The sequence below is a fragment of the Topomyia yanbarensis genome, chromosome 3 (genome assembly GCF_030247195.1).
Source record: "Topomyia yanbarensis strain Yona2022 chromosome 3, ASM3024719v1, whole genome shotgun sequence".
NCBI classification, from domain to species: Eukaryota; Metazoa; Arthropoda; class Insecta; order Diptera; family Culicidae; genus Topomyia; species Topomyia yanbarensis.
Window position 1 is genome coordinate 186,908,531 of NC_080672.1, and position 24,864 is coordinate 186,933,394.

Here is a 24,864-nt window from a genome sequence, read left to right on the forward strand (position 1 = left end):
GGTGTCCGATGGAGATTTCAGTTCAGCATCTGCATTATAATTATCTACAGATCGCAATTGAGATGAATGTTCTTCGCAATCAGTTTGTAATAATGACCGTGGTCTACGACAAAACCGGCAGTAATAGTTGGCACTGAATGATATAAAATTGAAAAACGTATGTATCCCTAAGTTATCACCTTGAAAAAGTGTTACTATGAATCTTACATAAGTGTTTCGGTTATTGATTTGTATTTCCATCGATGTTTCTTCAATAGCCTTGAAAATATTGATAACATGCTTAAGTAACGTATTGATTCCAAATTCATTGAAAGAGAGTTTTTTAATCATTGCGGCTACAAAAATGTTGCATAATTTTTAGGAGTATTGCGCTGGTAGTGAGGGGAATGAATAATATATCCCACAAATCGTGTCTTTTTTATTATGTGAGCTTAAGCAGTCGTTGATTTCAAACTCATCTGAGTACAGCGCAACTGGTATCAGAAGTTCATTACCGTACTTACTCCTTGTCTCTTTCCAAACCTTTCCATTTAATACACTTTTTATAGTGCTAGAATTTTCTAAATCAATTGTGTTTTGAATCGTTTCTCTTAAAACTCTTTCAGATTGGAAAAATGCTCGTACTTGAAAGGCTATGTCCATGACAACCAAATAAGTTTTGTTGTTATCAATTGAGTTTTCGTTTCCTTCTAACACAATGACATTATTCTTCTCTAAGATGATAATGTCTGGCATTCTAAAAAGATCTCTATCCGATAGATACTTAAAAAATTTATGACCAGTATCGATAAAACTAAACATTTCTTGAATTTTATTTAAGTATGAAATAAATCTAAATTCAGTTTGAGGGTTTTCATATTTTAGTGGAAGCTTTTGTATCTTAGACACTACAGTGGAGTTAATCTGCATCGCATTTTTCTGTATATTCTGTTCATGTTAAGTTGGTTTTGCTATGTAAGTCTAGGGTAAAGTGTACTGCTTCTTTTTCAATGTCCAAGATGTCTTTTAAGCAATCCGCTCCAGCTTGTGATTGATCTGTGGTGCTATTCATAGATACGCTGTCAACGACATTACTATCACTTCGTTGTTCGAACACGGCAAGAGAATCTTGAAATGATGGTTCTCTTACATTAGCTAATGCTTTAGAATCTTTAGCAAAATGCCTAAAAATGTGACGCTTGAAGACATACCAGTTTGTGGCTTTTTGGAGGCACCGATGGTATGTACATATGTATATGTACTGGGTTGGAATGCGGTGTTTCTTTAGGTGCAGTACGTAATCTGAAGCAGACTCAGAGACTATATTACATTCTTCGATGAAACAGCTAAACATCTCGGCCTTCACATGCGCCCGGGTAGTTTATTGATTAAATCAAGAACCGACGGATATTTTGCCATATTTGGAATATCGTAGAAATAGGTGCTAATAAAATTCCATAATAATCGGTTTACTCGTGAAAACTCCAGCCCAAATGTGTCATTTTTACGAGTACATCTATCGCTCGAGCCACAGAATCGACTTGATATATGAGATGCTTGTAAACCACATAATATCTTCCTGATAACGTCAAGGTGTTTGGTGCTAAAAACACCAACTTCACAATAGAGGGGGCACTCCACGTCTCGTACACAGAATATACGGCATCCACTTTTGACCGACTGTCACTATCCGATTCTACGAAAATAATTGTATCTTCCTGTGCAAATAGGATCGTCGGTTTGAAATCCTTCTTCACCTTGGTTGGTCGAAGAATACTGTTCAACAAGAGAAGCAGCGTGCTGATTTGAGAATCTGTTCAAAGAAGAATGCGTATTATTCATAAGCACACTTGTTTGTTTTTTCACATTTATATTAAGTAAAGAAAATGATCAGAAAAAAATAACAAACAACTACCTTCACTTATATCAGCGCTCCGTAGGTATTTCGCCATTTTCTCGGAATGTTCATCTTTGTGGATTATGTTGAAGCATTGGATGATATCGCTCAACGATGTATCCCACATTTTTATACCTTCATCATTAATACCATACAACAAATGAAAGTCGATATCAATCTGAAAGGTAAACATGATTCGTTAAATTACTAAATAATAGGGTGATTTCACTATCAAGAGAAACTAGAAGTATTTCGGAGCAAACAGGAAAAGAAAATTGTTTTTTTTTATTTCGCATTTAGATGTTTTATCCTTACAGTTATTCACCTCTTTTTCCGGGCGAGGAAAATATCTTCAGAAAAATCTCTAAGCTCAACCTCTCGCCGCCACTCTGTAAGCGACCTTATAGTGTGGTTTTTGTTTGAGGCGAAACTGAGTCAGTTCCTAACCCCAACTGCTGTCAAAATATATTAACTGACGGCGGTTGGGGTTAGAACCTGACTCAGTTTCAGGTTCAAGCGAAATCGCCATAACTTTAATATAGTATGGTATAGTATAGTATAGTATAGTATAGTATAGTATAGTATAGTATAGTATAGTATAGTATAGTATAGTATAGTATAGTATAGTATAGTATAGTATAGTATAGTATAGTATAGTATAGTATAGTATAGTATAGTATAGTATAGTATAGTATAGTATAGTATAGTATAGTATAGTATAGTATAGTATAGTATAGTATAGTATAGTATAGTATAGTATAGTATAGTATAGTATAGTATAGTATAGTATAGTATAGTATAGTATAGTATAGTATAGTATAGTATAGTATAGTATAGTATAGTATAGTATAGTATAGTATAGTATAGTATAGTATAGTATAGTATAGTATAGTATAGTATAGTATAATATAGTATAGTATAGTATAGTATAGTATAGTATAGTATAGTATAGAATAGTAAATGCTAAGACAAGACGTGACAATAAGAGGGGCTGTTTTTGTTCCAATTTTACGTCAGAATGGTCCAGCTCCTGATTGGTTGATTCTGACTTTTTGCACCGTACGCAATGTTACTGCAGGGATAGCGAAATGATGTTCAGGAATCAGGAATCAGTAGCGTCTGGCTCAAATGGCACGTTCCCCATGTTGATCGGAGATTTGTGCCTTGCCAAGAATCGTCTTTTCATCATTTTCCTGATGGGAAGGATTGGGGAAGTGGTAAGGTTAGGGGTAAGGAAAACAACGACACAGAACAATTAAAACAGATCATTCTGCACCCCCGGAGTGATGCTGAACGATCTGCAGGTGCTACAACAGCAGGAATAAAACTTCCAACCCCCGGAGGGATTTAGAACCTCTACTCAAACAGTGAGCGGATATATCAACACCCCCGAGGGGAAATTGAGATAACAGAACGACAACACCCCCGAAGAGATATTATCATTCAAATACGGCTAAAAAAAACTATAGCTCTTTACCACACTGGGTTAGGAACAAAAGCATATCCTTAAATTTCAGCTCTCTGTACATAGGTTCATCTATGTATGGAGAACCAAAAATCCGGATGCGCAATTGCATTAATACAGGGCAATTGCATATCAAATGATATGATGTTCCGTAATCGGATTCACAAAGATCACATGAATAATACTCAGCACGCTGAATAGTAGCCATGTGATAATTGAGTTTGCAATGTCCAGTCAGTGCCCTGACCAGAATACTGCAGTTGTGCTTGGAAAAATGCAACAAATTTCTTGACATTTTCGGACTCACATCCGGCAGAAAAGCCTTTGTTTGAACGCAAGTTTGCAAGCTACGCCAATGGTTGGCATGTTCGAATGCAGCCCAAGAGCGAATCTTGTGCTTTATCCAACTTATTGACAGTGGTAGAACTGGTTCTGGACCAACGAAATCAGTCGCAGCGCCAGCTCTAGCCAATTCGTCCGCCCATTCATTTCCAGTAATACCGGAATGACCGGGTACCCATAGAAGGTAGATAGCATTTGAAATGCTAAGTTCTTCGATTTGAGTTCGACATGCGATTACTAATTTCGATCTCGAATCTGCCGAACTAAGTGCTTTCAGGGCAGCCTGACTGTCAGAGCAAAAATAGATTCTTTTACCGCAAATTCCCTGTTGAAGTGCGGATTGTACGCCACACAGAATCGCCACAGATTTCTGCTTGGAATACGGTACAGTATCTACCAAGCGAATGAGATTGGTTCTCATGACAATAGACACCAGCACCGGCTCGGCCCTCCAACAAAGAACCGTCCGTATAACAAACTACGTATTCTTCAAGTTGTCACTCCATCCAGCCAGACAGCCATTCCTCACGAAGAGGAATTCTCACATTGAAAGTTTTAGAAGGAAAACTACATGTGAGTGTAAGGTCACTGGGAGCAAGTGTATATTTATCCCAAGTAACCATTTGGGGTCACAGTATTGTGTGGCTAGTTACACGATCTATTGGGTTACTGTTCCAGAGCCCAGTAACCTTAAGACGGTATGCACAAGAAAGTGCTTCTTGTTTCAGAAACACATGTAGTGGTTTTATGTTCAAGAGTGCCTCGAGAGCAGCAGTAGGTGTTGTCGAGAAAGCACCAGTCATCGCCATCAAGACCATCCTCTGAAGATGGTTTAACTTTGATTGGATTGTCATGACTTCTCCCTTCTGCCACCAAACAAGGCACCCGTATGCCAGTATTGGTCTAACAATTGTTGTGTAGATCCACTGAATGTACTTGGGTTTGAGTCCCCAAGATTTGCCGAAAGCCCGTCTACATTGGCCAAAGGCCATGCAAGCTTTCTTGATCCTGGAATCGATGTGAGCTGTCCAATTAAGTTTTGAGTCGAGAATTACCCCAACGTACTTAACTTGATCTTCGACAATAATTTCAGAGAAAAAAACTGCAATGGACGAGCTCCGGTTGTAATCCTTCGTTGCGTGAAAAGCACCATTGAGGTTTTATTTGGATTAACTGATAGTCCAACATGAAGACACCACCGCTCAACAACACATAAGGCTTGTTGCATCAAATCAAAAAGTGTGTTAATGCAAATACCGGTGATCATTATATGATAATCATCGGCGAAACCATACGTCGGAAACCCAAGCTCATTTAGTTTTCTTAACAAGCTATCGGCGACAAGGTTCCATAGAAGTGGTGACAGCACACCACCTTGAGGACATCCGCAGACACTCAGTTTCCTCATCTCTACTTGTCTTAACGATGAGCACAGATGTCGGTTGCTAAGCATTGCGTGTATCCAGTTCGTGATATATGAAGGTACTCCATGATCTCGTGCTGCTTCCAAAATGGATTCGAAAGACACGTTGTCAAAAGCACCTTCAATATCGAGAAAAACTCCTAAACTGGATTGCTTTTGTGAAAAAGCTTTTTCAATGTTGTAGACAACATTGTGTAACAGGGTGGTAGTAGACTTCCCCCGCTGATATGCATGTTGCATTGCATGCAGCGGGTGCTCGCCCAAGCTATCATCCCGAATGTAGTGGTCGATTAAACGTTCCACTGATTTGAGAAGGAAGGAGGTCAGACTGATCGGTCTAAAGCTCTTTGCCTCCTCATAAGTGACGCGGCCACCTTTGGGAATGAATTTGACAGTTATTTCCATAACTGACATACTTCAAACCAGACGGATGCCACGCGGCCTCTAGGCTGGTTTTGTCCGGAGAAAGATAATAGAGTTATCAACCTCCTAGTGGACCACAGCCAGTTACTGGGGAGTTCGCCCGGCTCTTCCCAGGCTCCGTTCGCCATTGAGAATATTTTAAACCCCCTCAACAATTTTACCCATAGCGCGGGTCGCATGAAACTATGGAATTGGGGTTCCCTGTTTGGTGTTACCACAGGAACAGGTAGTCCGCAGTGTAATTCTTAGCCGGTTGAAACAACCACTACCGACACTACACGGCTTATCTAGGCTGTTCGGAGAAAGAAGCTGACATTGAACAGCTCCCATAGATGGCCGAACAGCCAGGGTATAGTATAGTATAGTATAGTAGAGTATAGTATAGTATAGTATAGTATAGTATAGTATAGTATAGTATAGTATAGTATAGTATAGTATAGTATAGTATAGTATAGTATAGTATAGTATAGTATAGTATAGTATAGTATAGTACAGTATAGTATAGTATAGTATAGTATAGTATAGTATAGTATAGTATAGTATAGTATAGTATAGTATAGTATAGTATAGTATAGTATAGTATAGTATAGTATAGTATAGTATAGTATAGTATAGTATAGTATAGTATAGTATAGTATAGTATAGTATAGTATAGTATAGTATAGTATAGTATAGTATAGTATAGTATAGTATAGTATAGTATAGTATAGTATAGTATAGTATAGTATAGTATAGTATAGTATAGTATAGTATAGTATAGTATAGTATAGTATAGTATAGTATAGTATAGTATAGTATAGTATAGTATAGTATAGTATAGTATAGTATAGTATAGTATAGTATAGTATAGTATAGTATAGTATAGTATAGTATAGTATAGTATAGTATAGTATAGTATAGTATAGTAAATGCTAAGACAAGACGTGACAATAAGGGGGGCTGTTTTTGTTCCAATTTTACGTCAGAATGGTCCAGCTCCTGATTGGTTGATTCTGACTTTTTGCACCGTACGCAATGTTACTGCAGGGATAGCGAAATGATGTTAAGCAGTGTTGCTATATTTATAGGAAAGATTGTCATTACTTTTGACAAATAAAATTATTACCGTTAAAAAAGTAAAAATGGCTAAATTGAACAGAAATTGTGCGGCAAAGTGAAACAAGTATTTATCATGCATTTACCGTATAAGTGATTGATTAATTTTAACAAAAATAACACAAAAACCACACCATAATCTAAAATTTTAAAGATAATGGCTTCATCAAACCTTACTAAACACCCATTACATGGAAAAACGGTGCCCTTCATGAATATAGTGTGGATTCAAGATAAAAAATATTTCCGGCAAAAAATAAATTAACAAGACTCCATTTTCATTAATAAAAATAGCAACACTGTTCGGAAGATTTCGGCAGGGAGAAAATGTGCGAAAAGAAGAATGTCGAAGGAAAAATAAGAAATGCAGAAAGTGAAGCCGAAAAAAGTCTACCTATCGAGAAAAATTAGAATCCAACTTTGCTGCAGAGGTATCAGAGATGGATTCCAATTGTGCTCGATAGGTAGGCTTTTTTTGACTTCACTCTTTGCGCAACTGTTCTCTATAGACTGTGGTCACGTCTTGTCTTAGAGTAAATGCACAGTAGAGCGGCCCAAAGTTGTATGAAAAAAATGCAAAGTACGGAATTTCAAACCTTGCACCTGAATATGATAGTTTGGGTAGCTAATAAGCTTCCCTGAAAATTTCAACTCATTTGGTACACCGGAAGTGGTGACGACAGGGAGGTAGGGGGTCATGTCATGCTACGTAGCTTTTTTAAAGGGGAATAGGGGTTGACCTGATGTCACGAGAATCTTACCCGTTTCATCTAACTAACATCGTTTTTGATTTTTTTAAATTTTTTACGGGGACAACGAGGAGGGTGAGGGTTACGGTCAAGATACGTAATTACCAGGGGGGGTATATAGAAGTTTGGGACGAAATGCTACGATGGGGTAGGGGGGTGTTAAAAATCACTCAAAAAATGCTACGTCATTTATGGATCATCCCAAATGTATGGAGAAACGCACCAGTTTCACATGTTCAGATCTAGGTGGCGCTGTATTCGATCAATGTTTTTCGTGAGAAAAATTAAGAATCTTCTTGTAACAACAAATCGACTCGTGAAGATTGCAAGTCAATCCAACAAAAGCTGACAAAGATATAAGCGCGCAAAGTTGAGGGTGTCATGTGCTGTAGTTGGGGTGGCTCTGTCGAAAGTGAAAAAAGCGGCTTATGATGAACACACGATTTGCATGAGGTAACTACATGAATTTCAACTTTTAATAACACGAAATGCTGACCATTTGGAAGGGTTGTATCTTCGGCAAACTAGATCAGAATGTCAAAGGCTTTCCGATGAAGAACTGGCTAATGCAGAATTATCCCACTAGGTGGCGGTAGGGAGTAGGCAAATGACCTATAGTTAACTTATATATTGGGTTGTATCTCATGATCGGAAATACTTAGCGGCGTGGACATTCCGGCAAAGTAAATCATAAGATCCATGGCTTAAAAAAATACCTAGTGATGAACCAAGTGAACCTATTAAAACCTAACATGAGCTGTCGTTAGAAGAATTTCGAGAACTAGGGGAAAAAATCCTTTTATTTAAAAATATAAACGAGGGAAAATTAGGCCGTACAAGCCTTAGTAAACATACAATCGACTTGGTAGAGGGAGCAAAACCTAAGAAACCTCCTCAATACCGATGCTCCCCACACATTCAAAGGGAAGTGGACAAAGAGGTCCAAAGAATGATTGAGATGGATATTATCGAGGCATCAACATCGGACTGGTGCAACCCGCTGCTCCCAGTTAAAAAATCCTCTGGGGACTGGCGAATCTATCTAGATTGTAGGCGTATAAACGAAGTTACGAAAAACGAGGCATACCCGTTTCCCGATATGCTCGGTATTCTTGGTCTCAAAGGAGCACCAATTACCCAAACCAAATTAATGAACAAGGTACTGGGGTTCGATTCAGAACCTTACGTATATGTTTACCTTGATGACATTATCGTTACGTCAAATTGTCTGAAGGAACACTTTCGATTGTTAAGGATTATCGCAGATTGGCTCAAAAAGGCTAATCTTACGATAAGTTTGGATAAATCCAAGTTCTGTCAAAAACGAATAAGTTACCTTGGTTACACTTTATCCGACCAAGGGCTAGCGATAGACAGTGCGAAAATACAGCCGATATTAGATTATCCCATACCAAAAACTCTTAAGGAGATAAGGCGACTGCTAGGGATGGTTAGCTTTTACAAGCAGTTCATAGAACATTTTAGCGATTTAACAGCTTCGATAACGGACTTGTTGAAGAAATCGAAGGGAAAGATGTGTTGGACAAACGAAGCCGATGAGGCGTTGTTAAAAATAAAGTCGATCCTTACCTCACCCAAGGTACTGGCGAACCCTGATTTCTCCATCCCGTTTGTTATTGAGTCGGATGCATCTGATGTGGCAGTAGGGGCTGTCCTAGTCCAAACCCGAAAGAGAATCAAACGCTCAATAGCGTTCTTTTCGAAGAAATTGTCCTCCTCCCAGAAGAAGTATGCTCCTACGGAAAAAGAGTGTCTCGTAGTCATTTTGGCCATTCAAAAATTTCGCCATTATGTCGAAGGGTCACGATTTACCGTAGTGACGGACGCTCAGAGCTTGATATGGTTACGCAAAATAAGCGCCGAAGGGGGGGTCGGCCAAACTTATAAGGTGGGCCCTTAAACTCCAACAGTACGACTTCGAGCTAGTATATCGGAAAGGTGCGTTGAACGTCACGGCCGATGCATTGTCTCGAGCGGTAGATACCCAAGTAGAGGCCATCAACATCTTGGATCCCGATTAAGAAAACCCAAAAAAAGAAAATTTTGATGAATAGTGTTAAATATAAGAACTTCAAAGTAACACGTGATCGGATTTATAAATTTGTGTCCTCAAAAATTGCTGGCGCAAGATTTCAGTGGAAATATTTACCACCGAAACAAGATTGCAAATATTGCAGAGTGCACACGACACGGTTCACTTCGGCGGATTTAAAACGCTGAAAAGAATTCAGGAACGTTATTATTGGCCGGCAATGAATGACGATGTTCGGAATTATTGCCAGAACTGTTTAACATGCAAACGAGTAAAATACCCAAACGCCAATCGGACTCCGGTTATGGGTAAACAAAAATTTGCTTCGCTTCCTTGGTAAACCATTTCGGTTGACTTTGTTGGTCCCTTTCCAAGATCTCGAAATGGGAACTCAGTGCTAGTAGTAGTGACCGACTTATTCTCAAAATTCGTGGTTATTCAACCACTACGTGAGGCAAAAACGACCGCGTTGATAACCTTTTTAGAAAATATGGTGTTTCTCTTGTTTGGGGTACCAGAGATTCTGATTTCCGACAATGGTGTGCAGTTTAAATCGAAAGAATTCGAGAAGTTCCTTGGTCGATACCATGTCACACATTGGCGGAACGCGAATTAGCATCTGGCCAATAATCCGACTGAAAGGGTTAATAGGGTAATCGGGGCGGCCATTCGTACAAATATAAAAGGAGACCACAAGGATTGGGACAAGGATTTGCAAAGGGTTGCAATGGCCATACGGACTTCAGTCCATGAATCGACTTGCTTCACCCCATATTTTGTGAATTATGGGCGAAATTTTATTAGCTCTGGAGTTGAATACAAAAATATAAGGGAATCAGGAGACGCAGTAAACTATGAACCAGGCGAAATGAATGAAAACTTACAAATAATCTTTGACACGGTCAAAGAAAACTTGAAAAAAGCATATGACAGGTACGCAAAACAGTATAATCTGCGGTCTAATCAAAAGTCCCCATCTTTTGTACTAGGAGAGATAGTGATGAAGAAAATTTTTTACCAATCAAGCAAAGCAAAACAGTTTCCAGCAAAGTTAGCAGATCCGTTTTCACAAGCAAAGATTGTAGGAATAGTTGGATCTGCATGCTATGACCTAGAAGATATGCAGGGAAACCATCTTGGCATTTATCATGCGCAAGCTGACCAACCGTACGGAATTTGGGAGGACAGTACGGATTTTTGGTTGTGTGTCCGGAAAAAAATACTTGTACGGATTTGTCCGGAATTTGTACGGAATTTTCAACCTCAGTGGAAGTGAAAGTACTCACGGTACAATAAAAAATCGTCCACAGGTGAGAACAGACTACATAACGTTGCAAACTAATTTCCCAGGTTCCAAAAATGCAATTTTGTTAGCAAAAGGAAACCAGTGAACGAGAGTACTGAAAATCGATTTTTGCACATTTTCTTATGAGCTTTGGAACTAACGACTTTATGATTGTTTTCTAATATAAATGAAAAAATTGAACTTTTATTTGTCTCGCAATCCGTCTCGACTAGATGTTTAAACAGTTCTCACAAGTTGGGTGGCATTTTAAATTCAGTGTCTAGCAGCTGCCAAGCCGTTCTATTTAATTCGAAACGCAATTTACCCGATTACTTTCTGTTATGGAAAATGTAGTGCTTGATGTACACATTTTGTTAAACTAAATTTGCCTCCTATGAAGGTATCTCGAAATGATCCGGATTATATATTTTCTATTTTTAGCCTATTATTGCCCAACTTATTTTTCACGCGCCTCACAAATTGAGTTTTCCGATCGGAAAAAAATGCAATAAATTATTTTTGTATGCAAAGTAGCTGAAGAAACAACCAGTGAAAAATTTAGATTGATCGATTAATTGGTTCCTGAGATATCGTGATCACCGCGAATGAATTTTTCAACAAAATACATTATGTTACTCCAAGTTAATCGTGTTTTACTGTCAGTGCAGCGAGTCAACGGTCTAAACATTCCGTAGCGTATCAAACACTACGCATCGCCTACGAGTGGTCTATGGGTAGAGGTCTATGAATAGCTGTAACTCATGTTATAGCATTCCGATCGTAATGAAGTTTTGAGAACATTTTGTCCAGCATATATAGTTTCAGAATATCTAGTTTACAAAAACCCATCCTGACAAAAATGTTGCGTTGCGTTGCGAAGCACGGTGCTATTCGTAGACTGCATACTAACGATTATCATGTTGTCTATAGGTAGTTCAACTCATCTTGCTTGTGAGATAAATGATCGGGAATGAACTTTATCTCTTGTGAGTTCAGTAAACCAATAGTATGAGAATCGTCATTGCCGGCCACGACCATCTTCACCGATACTTAGGATAAGGTAGGAAATGGTGATGTAATACCTACTCATCCTGACAAAAATGTGGGGGGAAAATTCCCTTAAGGGAAAATTCAATAAAAACAAAACATAAACACCGGTTTAACCACTCTAACTTCTCTAACCGTATTCTGCAAGTAGGGTTGCCACCTCTGGAGAGGCTTTGACCCGGAGATTTTCAGTGACCTGGGGAGGGGGGGGGGGGGGGTTTGTGGATTTTGCGTTGAATTAGACAGAAATTGGAATCAAAGCGATTGCATTTTAGAGCACTTTAATCGCTTTTTATTACTACGTTAAAGTAAAGCTGTAAATTTTTCACGTTTGAGAATGGTTTTATTGGTTTAATCTGGTGTGGTATTTCACTTCCCTGACTAAGTGCCAAGAATTCAAAAGCACCAGCTACTCTCACTGTGGAGGATAAGTCGAACGAGCATTGCTCTCCTCCACAACTAACACACACTTAATTTTTTCTGCCGAATCTCAGCTTTTTTTGCATCTTTTGCCGAAATCTTAACAGCTGAGATTCAGCAAACATTTTTTTTCTGAGTCTCAGTAAAAGCGACGTTTGAATACTGAAACTCGGAAAATATTTCACCGAAAATCAGCAAACTCACTTTACTGAGATATCAGTTTCTGAATTTGCTGACTACACAGCTGTTGGGAAATTACCGAGACGAATTGAGTGTGCAGGAAAAGGAGAGCATAGGAGGCAGAGATTCGGCATCACATAGGAAGCCCATTAATCACCAGAGGTCACAACAAAGGGGCAAAAATTACCTCCCTAGCCAACAGTTAAGGGTCACTGCAGGAGTAGCAACTTGGTGGGATGTTACATTTCAATTGTAACATATAGCAAAATATTACTTTTCTAAATTTGTAGTAAATTTGCTTTATTTTTTATTTTCACTGCTTTGTGAAAGAAATCAGCAATATTTGGTTAACTCATCTTCGCCACCTTGAAAGGGTTAGTCGGGCAAAATAAATCTGAAACAGAGTAATAGTTAACTTGAACTTTTTAAATATTTTGTAAATAATCAGTTAATTCCAAAAAAAATATAAAATTTTGCTTCTTCCCACCAAACCCGGAGAAATTGATGTAAAACCGGAGTCTCCGGGTCAAACCCGGAGAGGTGGCAACCCTATCTGCAAGAGTATATGAACAATATTAACTCATTGATAATGCCTGTCCTGCGTTATTGCTAGAGTAATAGGAGTTATTCTTAGCACCTACTATATACAGTAGGTTGGACAATAATGGGTTAATCTTTTTCAGGACCAAATTATTACCGCTGCAGTTCGCCTATATTCGATATTTCTGAGACATAATACAATTAAAATCTGCAGTGGATTCTGGAACTCTTTCAAATTTTCCATTTACATAGATTAAAAGGTTTTTCCTTTAATTTTATTTGAAAGGTCGAACCGAAAATTTCAACGTTCTCGAAGAACATTAGATACAGAAAGGAGGCTGTTAAGTACAATACAGTGTTTAATTTTACTTTAGATTTTCAGCCAGATCGGGTAGCAAGGAACATGACAAGCATACGTGGACACGTATTTTTATACTCTTTTTGTGTAAAGAAGTGGTTTTTTTTTCATTATAAGGTTGTGCACTCAGAGCACTGCGCGTCTTCAGTAACGTTTTTAAACTTATGGCATAATAGAAATTGTGTTATATATCAGGCTCGTTTGTATCAACCAGAGACACAGGTTTGACAATCTTATGATCAAGAAACCGTGCATATTTACTGCTGTAAGTTGTCGTCATGTGATTTTTTACTTCTATTTGATTTTATTTTACCTGGATGCCTCTTTGGCCATGGCTTCTAGAAATCAATAGACAACAGGTTCCATGGTGACATAACCGAGAACTCTAGTGATATGGGAGAACTCATTCTATTCTAGGATCTGAATACATACAAATATGCGAATAGCCAGACAGTTATAAAAGTCGAACTTTTACACGGGACGTTACATACACGCTAGCACACGCGACAAACACGTTAACATACAAACGCTAGAGCCCATCGCGTTCATCCACGCGTATCTACGCTTACGATTCTTATAAATTTACAAACGCGGTCTCAAGAATGACTCTACAAACGCCCGTGTTCGCGCGATCATGAATTGGTTACGTTCGGAAGTTCTTCCTCTCGGCCCTTTCCACCTAGGTCCATGCCTTCAGTTGGACCAATCAGAAAAAATGACGCACATGGTGACATGACCGAGAACTCTAGAAGAACTGATAGAGAACTAACTCGCGATTTTAAAGATTTTTGCTTAGGCTTGCGAAAGTAAACTCTATCCAATGCCATCATATCAGGCATTCCGTAATGATAATTTTCGATAGATTGCGCTAGGCAATTACGTGGCAAGTTTGTGTCCTTTCTACCTGATCCGACAATACAATTGCACAGTCTTCAATACCGCCTTATACCCAAATATTGCCAACTTCGTGACAGTTGTTCAGGCAATAACGGAAACTACAAAACCGCAAAAACTGTGTGCAACTGCCAATCAAAAACCAGAGTTTTCAGTTAGAACGAAAATGGAAAATAGGACGAACCCACATCTGTGATTTGTAATGGCCAGAAGAAAGACAGAAGACCCAACCGCGATCTCTCAGGACAACCTGAGAGAAATCAATGCCCCCAAGATGCAGTCCCGCTACGAAAAAGAATTTCCATGCAACATAGCAGGTTTCGTGCACTTTTTTACCAGCAAACCAGAGATTCTGTACTTGCTTCTCCTGCCTCCCTTATGATTTTTCGGTCTTGGGGTCTAAGTGGTGCTACTACGGTGGCATTTACTGATGAGATGAATTCGAAACGCATTTGCATTTTACTTTCAATCCGTCGATTTGTTTGGAACTCTGTTAATACGTACAGCTGTTTTTGTGCATTTAAATTATAGAATACATTTTAACGACATTCAAACAGAAACAGACTTAATATTCTACAGGCTTATCTTTTATCTTCTGTTGGTGGGAGTCAAGCCTAGGCAGCATAACTACGAATCACTCAAGTTCAGTGATTCGTGTTATGTTGCCCAAGCTCGTCCCCCTCCAACAGAGGACAAGAGATAAGCCTGTAGGATAATAAGCCTGTTTCTAATGACCCTGCCACTAGTTTTCCGATCTGTATACTTAACATCCTTGCTCTCACTTGAGTACTATGGCTGCAAATTTTCATAACCTTCCCTACCCAGTATTCTCTAGATTGTCGTTAAAATGTAAAAAAAAGAAAATGTGACTACATATTAGTCGAAATAAAAAAGAAGTATAGAATGCTTCCGGGATTGGATGGTCGTGGATATTTAAATTCGAAACCTAATCATTTTGAATCTATTGTTCTAAGCAACGTAACAGTCTGTTATAGTTTCGTAAGTTTATTTTTGACCAGATTTTCTACAGAAAACCATATAATTTCTAAGAACCTTCCTGCATGGCAAAAAATTTCAGTTCGTTATGAACTTGACATGAAAAATGTTAAATAGAAGACAATTTTCCTAGATTTTTTAAAAGCATAATGCGAAGAACGAAACGATGTCTCGGAATGGTCGAACTAGACTTTGATAAGCATAAGCATAAGCATAAGCATAAGAGATCGCCCGTAGTTGCTACTCCGTTATTGACCAGAACCAAATTAGGTTGCAAAATGTTGATTGGAACAACATGCTTGGGAATAACATGATGAGCCACATTGTACAATCTATTCCGATCCCTGCATGCTGATCAATACCGACGCCGGCCACGTCCGAATGCAGATCTTCTGGGAAAGGAAGGAATGTTAGTCCGATACATGTTGCTACTAGAGACCGAGGAATCCTCTGCATCTCCACATGTATCACGGGAAGGGGAGAGTTGTTAGTAAGTGTGCCAATAGCGTTATCATGTAATAATTGCTCTGGGCAGCCGGCTGCCGAGAATTTGGGAAATTTATCATTTGTTGTATTAATACGATTAGCAAAATAAGCAACTTGAACTCCGGATAGCCGGCTATAAGGAGCACTGCTTATATTTTTTAATAATATTCAATCACGCGACGAATTTATTCGTGGTTTCTATCGTGTCGGTGCTGATTTTACCCGGCGATCGTTTGAATAAAATGAGGAATCTTATACCGAAGGTTCATCAGACTCTTCCATAGGTGTCGCGGAGTTGGCGGTTTGGAAGGAAATAGGGTCTAGGATTCGCTCCAAGCAAGCGATGCGACCTGTAAAGCATAGTTTATTATTAGGGATCATCTATAAATGACGCAGCATTTTTTGAGTAACTTTCACCACCCCCCTCCCCCATCGCAGCACTTCGTCACAAACCTCCAAGTACCCCCCGGCAATTACGCAGCCTGACGGCAACTCTCCCCCCGTCCCCGTGTTTTGTTTTAAATAAAAACCGATGTTAGTTACTCCCCTTTGAAAAAGCCACATAGCCTGATATGACCCCCCACCCCCCCCCTCCCCGCCGCCACACACCATCACAAAATGCAAAACTCTCTCCTCCCCCATACAATGCTACGTCATTTATGGATGATCCCTTAGTTTGTAGTTGTTAGTTTTCGAAAACAAGATCGCTCGAAAAAGATCTTTAGTTTTTTTGTTCTTTTAAAATCTGGGTAGCCGGCTACCGAGAGTATCCTATGTTTTCTAAACAAAAGCAATTTCAACTCCACACAGCCGATCGTGGGAGTATTGCCCAGAAAAACTAATCTTATCTGCTTAATGGGCCGGATCACTATTTATTGCGACATTATTTAGACTAACTTCGCTGTTCCTTCTCTACGATATATTTTTTGGGTTGCAAACTATCGAGTGATAACACGTTATACAGACAAAGAGTTATGATAGCTCTAGATGTTATAAATCAGCGAAAGTGTTTCCTATTTCTAATATCGGATTGTTTGTGAAATACATGTATACGAACGATTATATCGAACATTGAAGGGAAATACAAAGGATCGTTAACCTGATGGACGGGCTTGTTACCAAAAACGGAACTTGAAATTAGAATCATTAAAACAGACGCGGCAAATTAAAGTCTTATTGGAGCTGATTATTCACTTACCAATAGCTTTTTCAATATAATAAACTTTCCCCAAAAGTTGAACAAAATCTATTTTCACACATCGTCGAACCTCCTGTGTATTGAAAATGTCCAAAACTATTGATTGTCAACTGCCAATAACTTTCCCTTCAATATAAAACACTCCCGAAAAGTTGACAAAAAATTCGATTTTGACACATCGTCGGACCCCCCCCCCCCCCCCCCTGTGCTTAGAAAATGTCCAAACTATTGATTTTCAACTGCCAACAACTTGTCCTTCAATAGTTATTTATTTCTAAACAATTGCAATTTAACCGCATCAATTTCAACTCCAATAAACGGGAAAGTAACGCAAAATGTATCGCGATAGCCACCGATGAATTATCGACGATGACGATGAATCCGACGATACATTATCGTTAACGGAGTTTCCGATGACGTTGACGGGTGGTTAACATTATCGACGATGACGATTAATTATCGATTAACAACCCTGAACCTTAAGGTCCGCCCAGGTTAAGTCTTCGGTACGGAGCAATACCTCGACCTAGGAACTTCTAGCATGTTGTTAGTCGCCTCTTACGACATGGGAGCAGTTCCCAGAGGTTCTATTCTTGGCTGAAATAGTTCAAAAAGATTTCAGCCCGCCGGACACCACACGGCTTAGGAATGGTCGAACTAGACTTTGATAGTAAATTAAATATAGTTTAGTTCCATAAATACGCACTACTAATTAAATAACAAATTTAATTGGAGGAAACCGATCAGAACACTAACACATATAGTTTCTGTGCTCCATCACTCACATTGAATCCAGAAAATATTATAAAGGATTTAATATTAGGGTCATTTGCTTCTGTTTTCGTGGTAAAAAACTCTTTTTGGAAAAGACTCTAACCATCTCACTATGGGTCACAAGGGCGGTTTTTCGGTACAAAAATCAATAACTCCCAAACCGTTCATTTTAGAAAAATTTTGTCTGAGAGAATATTTTAGTAAATTAAATTGGCTTTCTTTTAAAGTAAAACGTAACTAGGGTGGTCCTCTCGAACATTCTTTTCGAAAAAATATTTTTCGAACTAAATGGTGTAGCAAGGTACTTACTTCAGCAAAGTTGTAGAAAAATGTTTTTCCAGTAACATTTTCAAATGCATCAAAGTTATAGCATTATCGGTTTTCATGCTATAATTATTTTTCTTCTTTAACCTAGGGTGTTTCTGAAAAAGTCAATTTTTTAACTATAACTTTTTAAGTAGTTAGTCTATCTTAATACTCTCTATAAAGCAATTTTAGTACTTTTCATTGCTCATATTTTTGCTGAAGAATGTGAATCGATATCATTTTTCGTTATCGAGTTACGATCATTTTTTTAAATAAAAAATGATAGTTTTCAATGACCTCTAACTCAGAAGGTTGCAAAAAGTAGCAGCCAAATTTGTACTTTTTCGAAAGTGCATCAAAAATACTATAAAGTATCTCAAAATCAACTTTTGCTTTTTTATCTTTCAGCGAAAAATGTTGACATCAACATTATGATCAAATGACATCAGCTTACGGCTGTTTTTAACCCTTTCATGCCCAACTTTTTTCTAGTGCATGTAGGGTTTTAAAACTATTTTTCCTTGAAAACGGTTGGGTCAAGAAACATTTCATAAAGATAGGTGCTTCCATGGCAGTGCTAGAAGCTGGCCAATTTTTACCTCGTAATGCTCAATGCAATTCTCCTAGAATCATTACAATAGTCTAATTGCGTAGAAAACGTAGCCAACAACAGTCTAAATTGATAAGTTTTATCAGTTTTCAATAATATTGCACCATAACGAAGATATATGAAAAAATCATTTTCCGTCGTCAACGTAAACTATCCCTGGCAGCACTGCTCCATCGGAATCCAATCAGACTAATTGCAATAACTTCAGTTCTAGAGCTGATCCTTGTAACTGTTAATACTCAAATTAAAAGCAATAATCACACTAATGAGCCTTACTTGTTTTTGTGAGCAAATATAGCAAAGTTATAGCTGTTTAAAAACGTTGTTGTCCACAAACAACATGGGCATGAATGGGTTAAGGGCCTGGTCATCGCCATTTAGCACCTGCTTTACTAGATCAAAAAGTCGAGTTTTTAAATGATTTTTTGAGCTTGTCAAATATATGTACACAAATATTGAAAACGTTAGGCTCAGGCAGATATTTATTTTACTATTCTACATAACTATTTTATTATAATCGACATCATCATAATTATTATAATCACAATCATCAACATCATCAGCATCGTTGTCGCTATAGTTATCTGAATCGTGTTTCTTTTCCCAAAGATTAAGTTTCCTTTTCCTTTTCAAGCACAATTCATGCACCCGGGTTTTTTACGGCCTATAATTTGGAACATTATATAAACAGTATAAAATGTAGAGCATGTTACTTTAAAAAGCGAATGAATTCAGGATTACCCTTCATTCTGTTCTGAGTAAGCGACGAATTTCTGTGAATGCTGGTTTAGGAGGAAGTGCATTTTTTTGGAACCGTTAACAGATTCTCAAAATATTTCGAATTTTTATCGAGCACTTTCGTCTCAATCTGATTACTGTCTTTCCAAAATTGATCAAACCTTTTACATGTTTTAATTGCTACAGCTTTTGCATTCCGAGCGAAATTCTTTTTTTCATTTTCTCCCACATCAAATGATCTCATAATTTTCTCAAACCCAGCCTTTATTTTATTTCTATTTTCACCTTTGGTCACTTTCCAGAGATCGAATGATTTTCTTTTATCCATTTTAACGGAAGTAATAATACAAAGCACTACACGCGTTCATCAAAGCAGTCGTCGGCTACTGCGATTCGATACATGAATGGGATTGATACCAATTAATCTGCCACGACTCGTGGTGTTGTTGTTTATATATGACATCGAAGGACAAAAAAGCAAAAGTTGATTTCGAGATATTTGATAGTATTTTTTAAGCATTTTCAAAAGAGTACAAATTTAGCTGCTACTTTTTGCAACCTTCTGAGTTAGAGGTCATTGAAAACTATCATTTTTATTTAAAAAAATGATCGTAACTCGATAACGAAAAATGATATCGATTCACATTCTTCAGCAAAAATATGCGCAATGAAAAGTACTAAAATTGCTTCATAGAGAGTATTAAGATAGACTAACTACTTAAAAAGTTATAGTTAAAAAACTGACTTTTTCAGAAACACCCTAAGTTAAAGAATAAAAATAATTATAACATGAAAACCGATAGTGCTTTGATGCATTTGAAAATGTTTCTTGAAAAATATTTTTCTAAAACTTTGCTGAAGTAAGTACCTTGCTATACCATTTCGTTCGAAAAATATTTTTTCGAAAAGAATGTTCGAGAGGACCACCCTAGTTACATTTTACTTTAAAAGAAAGCCAATTTTATTCCCACAAATATTCTCTCAGACATAATTTCTCTAAAATGAAACATTTGGAAGATATTTATTTTTGTTCCAAAAAACCGCCCCTGTGACCCATAGTGCATCTGGGGGTTGGGAATCGAACCAATCAATTCACCAACTAGGCTATGCCAACCCTTAAAAATCACTGTTAAAATTCCCATTGCCTGTAGTAAAATATAGTAAACAAGAGAAATTCTAAACAGTTTAAGAAATTAATTTTTGTGTTTTAAATTTTGAGATGAAATGTGTACGGATTTTTCCTAGCCCACAGTTGGTCAGTTTAATCATGCGTCACATCTGCAGAAGAAATAAATGCAACCTTATAGTCGAGCTATGTCTGTGGCAGGTAGGAGAGTTGTGTTGCAGTTACTATGGATAAAATTCCCAAAAACACAAACATACGTTTGGTACTAAGGCAGGGAGATTGTCTCCAACAACTATTTTCTACGAGCAATCGGTCCGAGCATCACTGGGATCCTTTCATTCCTAAAATACGACAAAAAAGAGTTATGTAGTAGGATGTATTTGAATAGCAGTGTAAGATAGTGAAACAAATATGGAATACGCTTGAGTTGACGACACATACAGAATGGAAAGTTAAATAATCAGGCCGAATAACACTAGATTACAATTCACAGTTACATTAGCATAAGCACGCGCGGTAATAAATTGATGTGAATAGCTTAGAGCAAATAACGGGTATTGCATAACCACAAAATTTTCGTCGAAACAATCATGAGGCATGATTATGAGATGGCGATTTGTTAATTACTCATGAATTTCGGTTAGATTCGGTTAGTATTAACTGAACCATTACAAGAAGAACTCACTTAGTAAAAAAAAATATAGAAGCTCAAATCATTTACGCAATAAAACCAAGAAACTTTAGGCCGAAAGGAACTAAACTTACCGTTCCGACAAATCCACGTTCAATATTTAATATTCACAGAACACTATCAGTTGACAGAATAGCACACAAAAACGTCAAAACTAGAAAAACTCATAGTAAGAGAACTGCGGAAAAAAACAGCATTTTTGGCAACGTATGCCCCGGCATTGTATGGCAACACGTCCAATGTTATAAGGATAGGCAATGTTCGATTGGATTCGTTTTTTGACAGCTAAACGCGGATTCAATCGACCCAAAATGGAGTCTCCGCAGTTCTCTTTCTAGAGTTTTTCTAGTCAAAACTGATCGTTTGTGTCGACAAACAGTAGAGTCCTAAACAAGCGGTCACTATAAAGGTTGATGTCATTTGGAACTGCCCTAGTCGCAGACTAATGACGATTTCGCTTGAACCTGAAACCACAGATAACAGACGTTTAGGCTAGAACAAAATTTCTTCAAAAACCTGTGTAAACCACCCACCCTAGGGCACAAACGACGAAACCGTAGCTTGGGCAGCTCCCTGTACCCGTCGTCGCTTACTTCGTCTAGTGACGTCACACGGTAATTAAATGTTGCACGTCGATAGGTGCGAATTCACCCCCAATCGACGAACCTCACGCGGGTGTGTGAATCGGGAAGCGTATTGAGCGCGCTCACAGAGGGCAGTAAAAACAGGAAAGTGAAACGCGTCAAAGGGAACACGCCTGCAGGCTGCAGCTGCAATTGCACACGACCGCCGATGGAAGCAGAGAAGGCCGAGGGGTGCACAGATGGGAATATAAGGGCAAGTAAAGTGGCGAAAACAAATTAATGTATATACTAACCATAGTTTTAAGAACGATTATACAAAATTAGGCGTTTAGTTAATAGAATGAAATCAATTTCTTCCTTTATTACCCCTCAGAATAAATCGCGATATATGGCCGAATATGTATTTATAATCGTTCATCGGAATGTGTATGCTGCTGGTTGATGTGATCAGTTACATTTTCTTCACTGTGATTTTCAATTCAATGATTGACGAGAATTTTCTAGCTCATCGACAAACAGGGGCCCTATTCTCACAGTTACGTTACCTAGTGACTAGAACAAGATTTCCCTCTAGTCACTAAGTGACGTGACTGTGAGAATGGGGCCCCAGACCTTGTGTTCAATCAGAATATAGTGTAGTTGATCGAAGAAATTCGTATGTTGATTAAGACCTATAATCGCAAGTCAGTCCCATGCAACTAAGGAATTCCATAGAACATGGGACTGGCTTGCGATTATGGGCAGTGGATTAAGACCCATATTCTTCGGCGGCAACCATGCAGTTTGTAAGCGAAAAATCAAAGTATTAAAATTAATATAAATACGATTAAAATCACATGGAATTCTTCTTCTAAAAAGGCTTTGGGAACCATTATTTGAAACTCGTTAAGGCGTGATTTGTGCACATATATAGAAAAGGTGTATCACATATTTTTTTCGTTTTAACATACTTATAGAAATACTTCATAGAAAATAAATGCTTATAATGATTCATCCACTTAACATGTTTATCATGACCATTTACTTAAGTTTCCAGTTTTTCGTTTGTATTTTTCTTTATGCCCTTCTGAAATGCTGTGGAGGCGAGAAGCAAAGCTGGAGCTGAAACCGATCCAAGAAGCAATAAATCTGCTTGTAGTGAATCAAAGCGATCATAGCATGGTTGAAGCACAGTGAAATTCATTGTGACATTGTTTACCAGTGCGATGAACCTGGCTTAAATGATAAACGAGGGCGAAAAAATCGGCCCTAAGTATAGTAACAGGCCGATGTATGATTTGCAAATATTTGTGCTGGTGCAATCGATACAGCATGATTTCACTTCTTCCGACTAAGGGCGATGAATTTCACTTATTCCGAGTAAGGGCGCATTTCTTCACCCTCGATCAACTTTTAAACCAGGTCTACCGGTGCGATTAAACCTGGCTTAAGCTTTAATCTTTCTTTTCTTTTTTTTACAATGGAGAAGACCTTTATGTCCTAGCCAAGTACACGTGCTATTGGTAGGGTCCAATCTACCACACGGGGTGCACTGGGGGCGTGTCAGACTCGAATGGTGACCAGCCATTAATACCGACTAAACTCCATTGGGCTCCGCCATCATTCCTCCCAGGAACTACCTCTCGGTATTACTTCTGGGGGGATGGCTGTACCAACGACACGACTAGACACTGGCATTTCAAAACTGCATCGCAAATATGACTACCCCTCAGTGACTCAGGTAACTGGTACTGTCAAATATGACATTTCCTTAGAAAATACCTGAAACCAGCAACACTTTTTATTTTGTTGTTGACTTCGCGTCAACTGTCAGAGATATTTTTTCACCAGTCTAATTTTGCAATTTGTGAAATTGTTTGTAAAGGTTTCGCTGGAGAGGATGGATGCTATTTTTTGAAGTTGCAACAGGTACTTGAAAGAATATTGATTGATTTAGTTCCGTTTTTACAATTCACATATTCGTCATGAAGTACGTTTGTTTCATTAGGAAGAGGGATCAAATATCGGATCCAGATTTCAATGGAGGTGTCATCAGCAAAATGAAAACTGAATGAAAAATGAAAAAAAGAACTCTTTTAAAGTAATTTATTGGATGTGGGAAGCAAGAGGTACGATTCATTGAATTAGAATAATGCATGCTTTTTCTCAATAATATGATCATTTCAGATGTTTACTTCGCACAAAAGAAAGAATTTTACATTTAGTTGCTGATCTACGTCTTTGCCACTGTAGCTGCTAGGGAATTTCCCATTGCTTCCAGTTCAATATATTTCGTAGAAGGAAGAAATATACTGTAAGCAGTGCAATTCAAGAGCGCGAGAATACTAGCGAGTATTTGAAAATGCACCGAACAATTTGTGGAAACAGTTTCGAAACCGGCGGTGAATAGTTCACACGTATCATGATGAATTCTATGGATCAGAGCACATAAATGTGATCAATATTGGTCAAATCGTTCTAGACATTTTCAGAGCACTAAAATCTTTTGTGAAAAAATTCTTTCCGAGGGACGAACTTCACGACTTGTGTCAAGCCATGGCAAGTCGTGTCGGAGTCTAATCCACTCGAAAGTATAGTACCTATTATTAAGAATAATTTCGGTTTAGTCAATGTCTGACGTGTTTAAAAGCTACCAGCTATAATACAGAACTGACGGCGTATTTGCTGTGTGATGCGGGAAATTTTGAAAATAAGACATGCGCTAGTCCAGTTGGCTTCAATGTAGCTGACAATTCAGAATAATTACTGCGCATTTAATTTCAAAATGGTCCCCTGGAAGTTGTCGTCGGTTTCGGAATGCTGAGAACTGGCAGGGATTAATAAATGTGTTTTAGTAAGGTAAACACTAGCTTAATTCCAGAGTGACTAGAGTTTTTAGACAGCAATCCGCGCCACGATGTGACGTTTCACGTAACTGGCTTTGTTTGTACAGCGAAGAAGAACAAGTGGTCATCAGGGATGTCCCGATTAAGCTCAGCTGGGAATGAACCGGAATTCTGGCTGGTTTCAGTTCGCATTCCGGCTCCAGTGACACAACCGATTCTAGTTAGAATCGGTTGTGTCACTGGAGCCGGCGTACTAACTGGAACCAGCCAGAATTCCAGTTCATTTCCGGCTGAACTTTACTGGGGTATTGCACCTCAGAGCAAATAAAGAGAAGAATAAAAAACGCTCTTTGCACTTTTCATGCGAACCACCGCTCTTC

At 38.3% G+C, this 24,864-nt stretch overlaps 2 protein-coding genes and 1 long non-coding RNA gene across 22 annotated transcripts in view; 2 read left to right on the plus strand and 1 right to left on the minus strand.

Annotated features, from left to right (window-relative positions):
* Positions 1-24,864, plus strand: part of LOC131691078 (metabotropic glutamate receptor 8) — a 1,433,400-nt gene that overhangs the window by 1,049,879 nt on the left and 358,657 nt on the right. The gene's annotated exons all lie outside the window — the stretch shown is intronic.
* Positions 1,428-24,864, minus strand: part of LOC131691095 (uncharacterized) — a 243,315-nt gene continuing 219,878 nt past the window's right edge. For both annotated transcript variants that reach the window (XM_058977296.1, XM_058977294.1), the window contains exons 3-4: positions 1,895-2,054; positions 1,428-1,792 (exon numbers count right to left, since the gene is read on the minus strand). In XM_058977296.1, coding sequence (XP_058833279.1) covers positions 1,449-1,792; positions 1,895-2,054 — 504 coding nt within the window. In that variant the 3' untranslated portion in view covers positions 1,428-1,448. The remainder of the gene's footprint in view (positions 1,793-1,894; positions 2,055-24,864) is intronic.
* On the plus strand, positions 22,273-24,609 carry LOC131691122 (uncharacterized). Its single transcript, XR_009305716.1, has 3 exons — positions 22,273-23,567; positions 23,630-23,767; positions 23,826-24,609. It is a non-coding gene; the product is annotated as an uncharacterized LOC131691122 (long non-coding RNA).